Here is a 10,798-nt window from a genome sequence, read left to right as displayed (position 1 = left end):
AATAATTTTTGATGGAAGATATTAATGCATTTCCTCCATTTATACATTTCTGTATCTCACCATTGAACTGATTTGAAAATGTACAACAAAGTAGAAAGTTTTCTTAAGTACACAGAAGAGAGAATGAGACCTTGTTGGAGGCAGAATGTGGAAGGGTGTGGAAGGGTGAGTCCCCAGACTCAGGCAACTGTATGCCTGGACTGTATTCTTTCTTTACCTCTGCCTCCAAGTATCTTTTTAAAAAATGAAGCTCGAGCACTATCTTTTGCATGAAGTGTTTCCTGATTCTCTCAACTATGAGTGTCCTCCCTCAGAAAGTACCTTGTATTTCACTTTGGGGTTACTGGTTGTGTCCAACACTTAGTACTCTTTTCAACTTCCTGAAATCTGTCTGTACTCATACTTGTGATTTCCATGACACTATTATGTATCTTATCCTCTGCCATCTTCTCCTGTTGTCTTCGATCTTTGCAAACATCAGGGTCTTTTTCATGTCTTATTATGTGACCAAAGTATTTAAGTTTTAGCTCTAGTATTTGACCTTCCAGAGAATAATCTGAATTAATTTCTTTAAGTATTGATTGATTTGATCTCGTTATCCAAGAAACTCTCAAAAGTATTTAACTATTCTGTATATATTTGTATTTAGTTTTACCTTTGTTACATATAGTATATGGCAAATGTTTTAGTGCAGTTTAAATTTTAATAGTTTAAACAGTTTTCTCCATAAGAATATAAATTCAATGCAAGTAGAGTGCTTCATTATTTGTACTTGTTTCTTATACCTAGCACTTAGGAAATCCTTAATTCTTAGTTGACGGACTCTATATTCCAACTTTTTCTTATTAAGATCAACTTTGGAAAGTAAAAATCAGGGCTAATATAGGCATACAACTACATAATAAGAAGACAGATGGAATGGGAGTCACTCACCTTATAATTTTTTATGATATTTAATTTTAATAATGCCCACCAAATTAATCAATCATGTCTTAGTCATCAATCACACTCCTATATTGATAAAACAGGAACTAAATGGGAAAAAAAATGGATTTGATCACAGTAACACCAAAAATGTGCTTAGTCAAGTCAATAAGAAACGGAAATTTTATTAAATTAGGTTTAGGACTGATTTCAGCCCTTAGAGAAAACATGCTGTCTTCTGGAGTCCTCCAAGTGGGCCCTATTTGTGACCTAGAATAAGGACGCTGTGGGCTCAACTCTGCCTCTTATACAAGCTTAATGGCCACAAAGAACTCAGGCAACTTTTGTGAGCAGCAGTTTCTTCATCTGTTCAACAGAGATAACACTTGTAGCCTTCTCTTTCAGGACCAGGGGGAGACTCAACTGTGAGAATATATGCAAGCATTTCAGAAACTTTAAAGCACACTATATAAATGTCAGTGTTTGTTATTCAGATGGATGGAGATTAGGTGTTATTAGAAACTCCTTTAGCACCAAGCTTATTTTTTTAAACAAAATGACCATGTCATTCATAAATTTAAGACAAAGTAAAGAGGAATGTTACTTTTATAGAATTTTTGTTCTGGCCTTCAATTTTCACTACCAGATCGCAAACATTTTAAAATTTATATTTTATTTTTAAAAATTATACTGGTCAAGTTAAATCACATTTGAAATGAACTTCAAAAAACCTTTTTATTATTTACACCTTTGGAGATAAAATATGTGCAATCAATCTGCACAGAACCAATAGTACACAAGAGATGCATAGTGGAAGCTTCTTTCCACTGTTCTAAAAAAAAAAATTACAGTACATAAAGTAAGTTTCTTCAGAAACCACAATAATGGAATGGCTATTTGAATGATATTGCCATAGGAATTTCCCTGGTTGATGCAAGTTAACTTGCACATACTTTCCAAACATTTCGTTTATTAGAATAAAAAATAAAAATGGTATTGATAAAGGAAAAACTAGGTCAAAGACAGATATTTGAAATTCTTCTAGGAATACAGTCTTATATAAGACTTTAACAATTCCTATACATGAAATTAATAGAAATCTAAATTAGCTAAACTGTAAATTGATGGTAAATTAGTCTGACTCACAAGACAGTTTAAGTAAACAAAATCTAACCAACAATTATGCCATTATCCACAGAAAATTTTCTATGAGATACAAAGCTTTCACTAGGAATTCCCACAGGTACAGAGTCATAATTCTAATGATATTAGAACTAAACAAAAGACAGGTCATCTTATTAAATAACCATCTAAACATAAACATCCTACTCTTATCCTAATCATTTACTATTATTTGGTTTTTTCTGTAGTCATTTTGTTGTTTTATAGTTTTAGTTTCAAGAATAACAATATCCTTAAGTAGTGGATGCTTGATTTGTCTTAGGAAATCTTAATTCACTTTTATATGGGTTTGCTAGTTTCCAAAAAAAAAAAAAAAAAAAAAAAAGAACAGAAGGTGAAGGGACTATCAGAACCAATTTCAGTAGCTCTCAATGTAGGCAAATTTTTGTCTCACTTAAAACAAGGCTTGTTGGTGATAAAATATCAAATTTTCATGAAAAAAACAACAGAATAATAAGATCAAAGAAATAATTACACTCTGGTAAGAATTAGAATCTATAATACACTGAATGATTTGATGATGTCCACATTCAATATGCCTCTTCTTTAACCTGCACAGCTATGTAAGATAAATCATTCTGTTCACTCTTGATATCCCAGTCAGTATCTGTTTCAGAATCACTGGAGTAAATGTCAAATAGGGAAGATGTTCTAGGAACAGACCATAATTCATCTGTTTGTGTAGTTGCATCACATGGTTGCTTATTTGATATTTTTACTTTAGCCTGAATACCTGGAAGAGAACAAATACCAGCATATGGTAAATTCATTATACTTTTAAAACAACTTCCACATTTTATAACAATTAGGTGCCAACACAACTAAATAGCCTAAACATACCCACACTACGATGAGGGGGCCTTTTCAGAGAAATTTGTGTACTTTTATGCATCTTAAGTGCATGAACATCAACATCTATAGACACTAAGCCTTCTTCACAGTAAGGAAGCACTGAAGTAACATCATTAGATTGGTGATCAACATCTACTTGTGTCTGGGTAGCTTCATATTCATAAGTAATCTGAAAATATAAATTAGAAAAATCTCATAGATATATGTCAACAATAAATATGCCTACTCATATTCTATCTCTCTGCATTTTGAGATAACAAATGATAAAATCTGAATTCTTTATTATTATTGCACCATAAATTGCTGTTCTTTCTGGACAAGGCTAAATTAAATGTGGTCAAGGAAATCAAAATATATTTTCCATGACTGTCGAATTTAAATTTTTCTAGTTTAAATATAATAACATATTTTAAGGCCTGGGAAAATTATTTAATTCCACTTAAACGACTTCAGAAAAAATTATATCTTAGTAAAATTTCTAAAGCAATCCATAGGCTAGAACAAATAATGTTTCACAACTATCGATTACTTATGATTCTAACCAAAGTTTAAATCATCTAGTAACTCATAGGAATTAAAATTTGGTTCCACAGTTATTTATTTAACTTTCTTTCCTATTATTCCCTAATAAAAATTCTTACCAGATCAGGCTTCTTCTAGTCCTAAGCACCTTAAAATTATTTTCAACTAAAACTTTGGTCACATTATCCTGTTTGTGCCAATAATGTCTTTCAGTCTTCTTTTGGGTTGGAAAGTTCCACCTAATTTCTAAGACTGTCCCCAAGTGTTGCAGCCCAGTGCTAGTTCTCCCTTTACTTTGCCCTCTTTTGGAGTCACTCAGTTTGGTTCATTTGGGCACTTAATCACATATTGACTGCAGTGATACTTATCTTTTTCATTGTTTATTTCTTTCTTATTTTTCCATTTGGGCTAAAGAATGATACTAAAAAAAAAAAAAAAGCTAGATAGTTGCTCAGTTTAGGCCTCATGGAATAGCAATAATTTGCTAGAACATTATGTTTCTAGTCTGGTTTTCATCTTTTTAAATTCAGGGACTTAGTTTCATTAGGTTTAGCCAAAGATGATCAGGTTATCTGGAATGCATTGTTCTTAATTAATGAAACTGGTTTATAAGCCAGAATGCTAAATTATTAACATTAATTGAGAAAGCCTACTTGCAAAGCTAAAGTAATGACTGCCTGGTAAATACAGAATGGATGATTTTTTAAAAAAAGTTTTATTGATTTTTAAAAAAAACTTCACTGTCACTTTTCATTTATTTTCCTCCCTCTGCTCCTCCTGCCATACCATATAGCACTTATCCTTATAACAAAGTGCAAACAAAACAAATCAACAATTCAGTTATATCTGAAAAGATCTGCTTCATCCCAAATGTATCAATTATCACTTCTTTTCCAATGTATAAGAATGGACTTGTTTTTCTAAAGGAGAATAATTAGAAGCAGCTAGGTGGCATTGGGCCTGGGCAAGAAGATCCAAGTTCAGTCTTAGACACTATCAGTTTTGTGACTTCAGGATAATCATTTAAACTATCTCTGTTTTGTTTTGTTTTATTTTTAACTGTAAAGAGTTGATAACAGTAGCATCCACCTTCCAGGATTGTTTTGAGGATTAAATGACATAATATTTATAAAGCATTGAGAATAGTACCTGGTATAGAGTAGGTACTTAATAAATGCTGGTTCTTTCCTTCCTTTCTTCCTATAATACCATGAGGCCATTTTCTTTACTATATAGTAACTGAAAGGTCATTATGCTAGCTATTCTCTCTTGATTAGTGCTTAAGACATAGGGACACATTCTTTCCGTTATATCCTTTTTTTTTTTTTTTTCTAGATTTTAGGGCACTTTTGTCACAACACCACTTCATTGTAGACAGCTACAATTAATTAAGATTATGCCATCTTCTAGTTGTAGGTTACCTTATAAATAATAGGTCCACCCTCCTCCTTTCTCCCATTTTGCAGATTAAAAAACTGAGCCTAAGATTTGGGATGGAAAGCGTCATCCACAGCCAAAGAGAGAACTATGGAGACTGCATGTGGATTAAAGCATAGTATTCTCACCTTCTGTTGTTGTTTATATGCTTGTTTTTTTCAAAAAACCTTTTGATCTAATATTTTTCTGTAGCATGACAACTATGGAAATATCTTTTTATAAGAATTACACATATTTAACCTATACCTGATTGCTTGTTTAGGGAAGGAGAAAATTTTGCAAACAAGGTTTTGCAAAGGTGAATGTTAAAAACTATCTTTGCATGTATTTGGAAAAATAAAATAATATTAAAATAAAAACAAGAACAACCTGAGCCCGAAGAAGGGTAAATGATCTGCTCAAGTTCAGTAAAAGCCAGATAACCCAGCCCAGTGCTTGCCCTATCACCCCATGGGGTCTCTTTATGATAATTTTGTGGGAATTACATTTTGTAATGGTACCTCTTTAGATGGCTTTGGGAGGACAGATTACTCACCCTCATTAATGTTCACAAATAAGTCTCTGGAAAAGGTTATTTTTGCAATTGGTTATTTTATATTCTATGTTGCTTTATTAGTTTTCCTTTTAGTATAGTGTTTGGTCCTGTAAATCTAGATAGAGCTTACCTGATTTGAGGTTTCTAAGCCCTTGTATGCTGACTACACTTTCTAGATAGTTTGATTCAAAGCTCTTGGAGAGTAAAGTCAGTTTCTTACATTACTTCTGTTAAATAAAAGAATTAGAAATACAGGTTCAAAGAAAGGACAAAGAAAGATTTTTAAAATCACCTGAAACCTAATTATAATTGGAAGAGAACTCACTCACAAATGTCCTGGAGGAAAAGCAATCTAAGATACTTTTCATATAGAGGATTTGCAGATAGTAAATATTTATATGTTGAACATTAGTTGAACTAAGGAACTTTTTTGCTTTCAAGAAAATTCTTTTTTTATCAAAGTACTCAGAAGTTCTCAATAAACAAATTGTTTTATTTAAAGAATAAATATGAAGCATTGTTCAAAATTCAAATTTTTATCACTAGCCTAGGAATTTCTCTTCAATGTTCCAAGCATTCCTACCCGTTTGAGTAACATTTCTTGAGACTTGGGGCCTGACAAGGAAGCTAAAGGGGCTTCCTCCCCAGGCTCGTAGCATCATGGCACGTTTTAAGTTTGTTAAACTTTTGGATTCTGGTAAAGCAACCACCTCAAATGTGTTTTCTCTTTGTGTTGGTATGGAGGGACTCGTATTCCTGAAAGTTTCAGAATTGTTTATTATTTTAAAGGATGTTAATTAGATTACAGTTTGTGATCTATGTTCAACAAATTATAGCATGGAAGTGTTCCAAAAAGTGAGAGCCAGAAGGATACTTTGATAGAAGAGATTGCCAAACTGTAGAGTATTGTCATGTTAAGGTACTATAATTTGCATGGTAGGGAAGGGGAAAGCATTGTGAAGAAGCTGGCATATACTATGGGCTTTGTAAGGTAAGTAGTATGTGAACAAGTAGAAAGCAATCAAGGGAAGGATTTCATAGGGTTACAAAGTTAGAGATGGAAAGGATTTATGATCCAATCCCTCTTTTTACAAATAGGGAAGACTCAGATAAGCCAAGTGACTTGCCCTAAATCATATTAAGTGGCAACAAAGTTCAGATTTGCACTCAGATCCTCTGACTCCAAGTGAGATCCTCTTTCTAAAATATTCTAGTATTACTGTATTGCAGTGAGAAGCAGTGTAATTTCAAGGACAGTAAAGTGTAAGATGCAATATAAAGGCTGAAGATGAACATAGGAAAAGTCTAGTGGATTTGGCCATTAGGAAATCATTAAAACAATTTTAGTATAGTGGTGGAAATAGGAGCCAGACTGCAAAAGATGAGGAAATATATTGTAATTTGTGTTGACTATTTTTTTGGGAAAAGGGAGGATAGAAATAAAACGGTAGCTTGAAGGGCTAGCAAATTCCAAAGATTTATTTTTTTTTTTTGGATGAGTAAGACAGGAACACGATTATAGGCAGAGGGAAAAGAGGCAGTAAATTATTTGCATTTCCTGACTTTTGATCTGATATTTTTCTGTAGCATGAAAATGGAAATATCTTTACAAGAATTGCACATGTTTAACCTATACCCTTATTGTTTAGGGAAGGGGGGGGGAGGAGGAGAAAATTTTGGAAACAAGGCTTTGCAAAGGTGAGTATTAAAAAACTATCTTTGCATGTATTTGGAAAAATACAACAATATAAAAATAAAAACAAAAACAACCAAAAACAACCTGAGCCCCAAGAAGGGGAAATGAATGACAAGGATGAACACCCCTAGAATCCTGAAGGAGAACTATTACCCATTATCTTTCTGATAATAGTGGCCACTACAGAGGTATTCCAAGGGAAATGTGTTACCACCAGTGTGACCTAATTTCTTTTTGGCTAAGAGCAGTAAATATCACTGAGGGGTATAAATGTTAGTTACTAAGCTACTGTGGTGCCGAGGAGGTGAGCCATTTTTATGGAATGCATTTTTACACAGAAACTGCCTAAATCATTAGCCAACCATTTATTAAGAACTTACTCTGTACAGAGCATTTGTTAGGAATACAATTTTTTTTTTCAAATGTTTCTGCCTTCAAGGAGTTTACAGTCTTATAGGAGACAATATATACTTGTAATACATACAAAATACTTGGTAATTTTTCTGCAGGGATTTGGCATTTGTTGGAAGTGAGAAGTGGATGTTAGGTGTGTAGATAACATGAGCAAAAGAGTAGAGAAAAAAGAAAATGCTTTTTTAAGAGGAACAGCAAGCATGCCTGTTTGGTTGGACTGTAATTGGAGTAAAACCACTGGAGCTTAATATTTTGTGTGTATGTGTATTAATGGTAATTAGGTCAGACTTATGACTTAAGAACATTATTTTTGACTATTTTTTGGATGGTTTGAGAGAAATTTGAGGTAGAGAGACTTGTGTGTAAAGAGAGAAAGGGACAGGTGTGAGGAATGTTGTGAGTGTGGTTTACAAGACTTGGCAACTGAGTGGATTTATGGGGCCAGAAAGATTGAGGAACTGAGAATGGCTCCAGCTGAAACTGGAAGGTTGGTGATGCCTTTGCAGAAATGGGAAATTAGAAAAAGGTTTCGGGTTGAGAGAGAGGGAGGAAAGATCATGGGTTCTGTTTTTAAAGCTGAACTTGAGATGTCCAGGGAACATTCAGTTTGAAAGTATTAATATTAATAGTACTTAACTACTATAAAATCACAGTGAATTGGTTCAGTTTTTGTGGGCTAGTCTTGGTACCTATCCAACTTTTATAATATTGTTTCTCTAGGTAACAATATCCCCAGTTTGAATAAATTAAATTCACAAACATTTATTAAATGTATACTATTTACAAATTACCTTATTAAATATTGAAAAATAGATAAGATACAGTTCCTAACAGAACTAATTGGAAGCTGCCAATCAATTTGGGAGATATGGATGTAAACTATTATAAGTATCAGAAAAAATAGATTAAGTGATATTGCGGTTCAGGGAATGACAATATCACTTCATCATGACACATGGAACTCCAAGTTGGGCCCTTCTTGTACTTTTTGACTGGCTTGGTTAGTGATTTAAAACCCCAGGACATGGTAAAGCTGCTGGTGGTGGTTGGGGAGGAAATGTAGGGCTGTCTGGAGGCCTCGTAGTGTGCCTGTGGATACTAGTCTTCCTAATGTTTGTTTGGGCCTGCTGGATCTAAGTGGTGTCGTTACTGTTCCGACCCGAGGTCCGATCGGGGGTTTTCTCGGCAGAGACACTGGAGCGATCTGCCATTCCTTCTCCTGCTCATTTTACAGATGAGGAAGCGAAGGTAAGCAGGGTGACGTGACTGGTCCCGCTCCTCGTCCCTCCGCATCAGGACCGTACCCGTTTCGGAGCCGGACGCATGGCATGCCCTAGCAGTCTCTCAGCGTCCGGGGAGCTGAGGGGACGAGGGGGCGTGGTGGGCTCTTCTTGCTAAGTGCTTGATAGTCTTTACCCGCAGAGCAGCCCCCTACACACTGGCTCTCGTGCTGGCAGGGGAGGAAAGGCTTCGGTTTCCTCCTCGCCCCTTACCTGGGCAGTCGCGGGCCTTTTCCTGGAGGGGAGGAGAGGTCTGCAGGGCGGGGGGTCGGCGGGAGGAACGTCCGGCTGCAGAGCGGCCGCTCGGGGTTCTCCATGCTCCTCCGCCTTGGGGGCCGGAGCCGGGGCCGGAGCCGAGGCCGGGGCCGGCGCCGGCTCCTCCGGGCGCTCCTCGGGAGGCAGGGCCGGTGTCCGGTGCAGAGTGGGCACAGCGCCCGCCACCAGCCGCAGGCGCTGGGAAAAGTGCAGATTCTTCTGGATGACGGACGAGACGTCGAAGCAGCAGGGGGCGAAGTGGTCAGAGCAGATAACAGAGCGATCATTGCCCCCGTACCAGTCGGCGCGGTGGCCCCGCACGAAGCGGTCCCAGAGCAGCCGAACCGCGCGATCTTTGGGGAAGCGGAACAGGGACTTGCCTGACTTAGTGGTGTTGCCACAGTGGGCGGCCACGCAGCGGGCCGGCATGGCGGGGAACCCGCGGCAGCTGCCCACAGCCCACCCGCTGGCTGCCTACCGCACTCGTAGCTTCAGCGGACGAACTCACCGCGTCCCGGCTCTTTCTCTTCCCCCGCCTCAGGGACAACGGAAGTGTCGTCACCGGGTCTCCAAAGAAGTGGGCGGGGCCGAGGCTCTAGGCAATCGCCTTCGCTCTCTTTTCACCTACGGCCTTCCCGCTTCCCAGAGTCAGATGTGAGGAAGAACAGAGGAGAATACGAATTTCGCGCGGGCTACTTCAGGCAGAGACGCGCCGGACCCAAATGACTAGAGGACCGGAAGCAGGGGTTGCCATAACGACCGAAGAGCCTGCTGCTCCCTCTCTGATGCACACCTCCCTCTCTGCTCTTGGGAAATAGGGAAAACCGAGTAAGTGACTTGAGAGAGAAAGCAAGGCTGCAAGTGGCTAGCGAGATCAGAGTCGGCCTGCGCCGCAGACCCCGGCCTGGGTGAAGGACGGTACCGGAAGTCGCTGGTTACCATGGCAACCACGGAGGGGTTGTCAGGGAGATGACCCCATTTCTACCTCCTTTCGACTCAGCTGTGGCAGCTTCTGTCACGAAGATAAAGCCAGGACTCCGACCATGATTCCCGGGAAATATCGCACCAACCCTGGCCGCATCACGCCGAGCAACGTACGTATTTGGGGCTGGTTCTCTAGACACCCCCCCCTCCTTTTTTTTTTTTTTCCTATCTCTCGGGATACCTCGGTCTTCTTGACTGGCGGCTGTCAGCTTCTTGGGGCCAGGGTTAACCCCTAGTGATGGGCGGGATTCCCTAGACCTGTCCGCGTCTCCTCTTCACCCCATTGTCTGACTTCCCTGGAAAGAGAAGGGCCTTTAAACCTCTAGGGTTCCTCTGCCTCTTTCCTCCCCTTTTCCCCTCCCCCTTCCCCACGCCCTCCAGAAAACGCCCTAGATTTGAAATCCATAGGAAATGCCCTTTCTCTCCTCTGGTTGACAATCACTCGGTTTACCACCTTGCCCCGCATCGGCTCACCTCCTCCTCTCCCCGACCCCCTCACGTCGTCCCCTGTGGTCATGCTCAGGAGTCATGTGGGAGTGGCCCAGTTAAAACGTGAAATGCTTTGTGGCATTTTCCAGGGCGCCCCTCACATTTTAGTGCACTTTAGCGGATTAAAGCCGCACCAAGACTTTTGGGACAGCGTGTAGGTTCTGTCAGTCAGATCTTGTTCCCTCGGCCAGGATCAGGGTTTTCGAGACTTTGGAGCTGGTTTATCTC

At 38.7% G+C, this 10,798-nt stretch overlaps 2 protein-coding genes across 5 annotated transcripts in view; one reads left to right on the top strand and one right to left on the bottom strand.

Annotated features, from left to right (window-relative positions):
* Nucleotides 1-1,579: 1,579 nt before the first annotated feature.
* On the bottom strand, nt 1,580-9,669 carry THAP10 (THAP domain containing 10). Its single transcript, XM_074294665.1, has 3 exons — nt 9,056-9,669; nt 2,947-3,127; nt 1,580-2,839 (listed from the first exon to the last, which is right to left on the bottom strand). The coding sequence occupies exons 1-3, from the start codon at nt 9,524-9,526 to the stop codon at nt 2,637-2,639; spliced, it is 855 nt and encodes a 284-aa protein (XP_074150766.1). The 5' UTR covers nt 9,527-9,669; the 3' UTR covers nt 1,580-2,636.
* The window catches only part of LRRC49 (leucine rich repeat containing 49), a 201,012-nt gene continuing 199,882 nt past the window's right edge, over nt 9,669-10,798 (top strand). For 2 of the 4 annotated variants that reach the window (XM_074294661.1, XM_074294659.1), the window contains exon 1: nt 9,669-10,191. In XM_074294661.1, coding sequence (XP_074150762.1) covers nt 10,141-10,191 — 51 coding nt within the window. In that variant the 5' untranslated portion in view covers nt 9,669-10,140. The remainder of the gene's footprint in view (nt 10,192-10,798) is intronic. The other 2 variants (XM_074294660.1, XM_074294662.1) reach the window with 2 other exon arrangements.

Source organism: Sminthopsis crassicaudata, chromosome 2 (genome assembly GCF_048593235.1).
Source record: "Sminthopsis crassicaudata isolate SCR6 chromosome 2, ASM4859323v1, whole genome shotgun sequence".
Classification (NCBI taxonomy): Eukaryota; Metazoa; Chordata; class Mammalia; order Dasyuromorphia; family Dasyuridae; genus Sminthopsis; species Sminthopsis crassicaudata.
This window is presented reverse-complemented; position numbering and strand designations above follow the sequence as displayed.

What these genes read in the sequence shown, in the direction of transcription:
- THAP10 (XM_074294665.1), bottom strand. Translation starts at nt 9,526, where the DNA reads ATGCCGGCCCGCTGCGTGGCCGCCCACTGTGGCAACACCACTAAGTCA. An exon ending in AAAGGCCCGCGACTGCCCAG is followed by an intron (nt 3,128 to 9,055) that starts GTAAGGGGCGAG and finishes TTATATTTTCAG; the next exon opens with ATTACTTATGAATATGAAGC. An exon ending in GCCCCCTCATCGTAGTGTGG is followed by an intron (nt 2,840 to 2,946) that starts GTATGTTTAGGC and finishes GTTCTCTTCCAG; the next exon opens with GTATTCAGGCTAAAGTAAAA.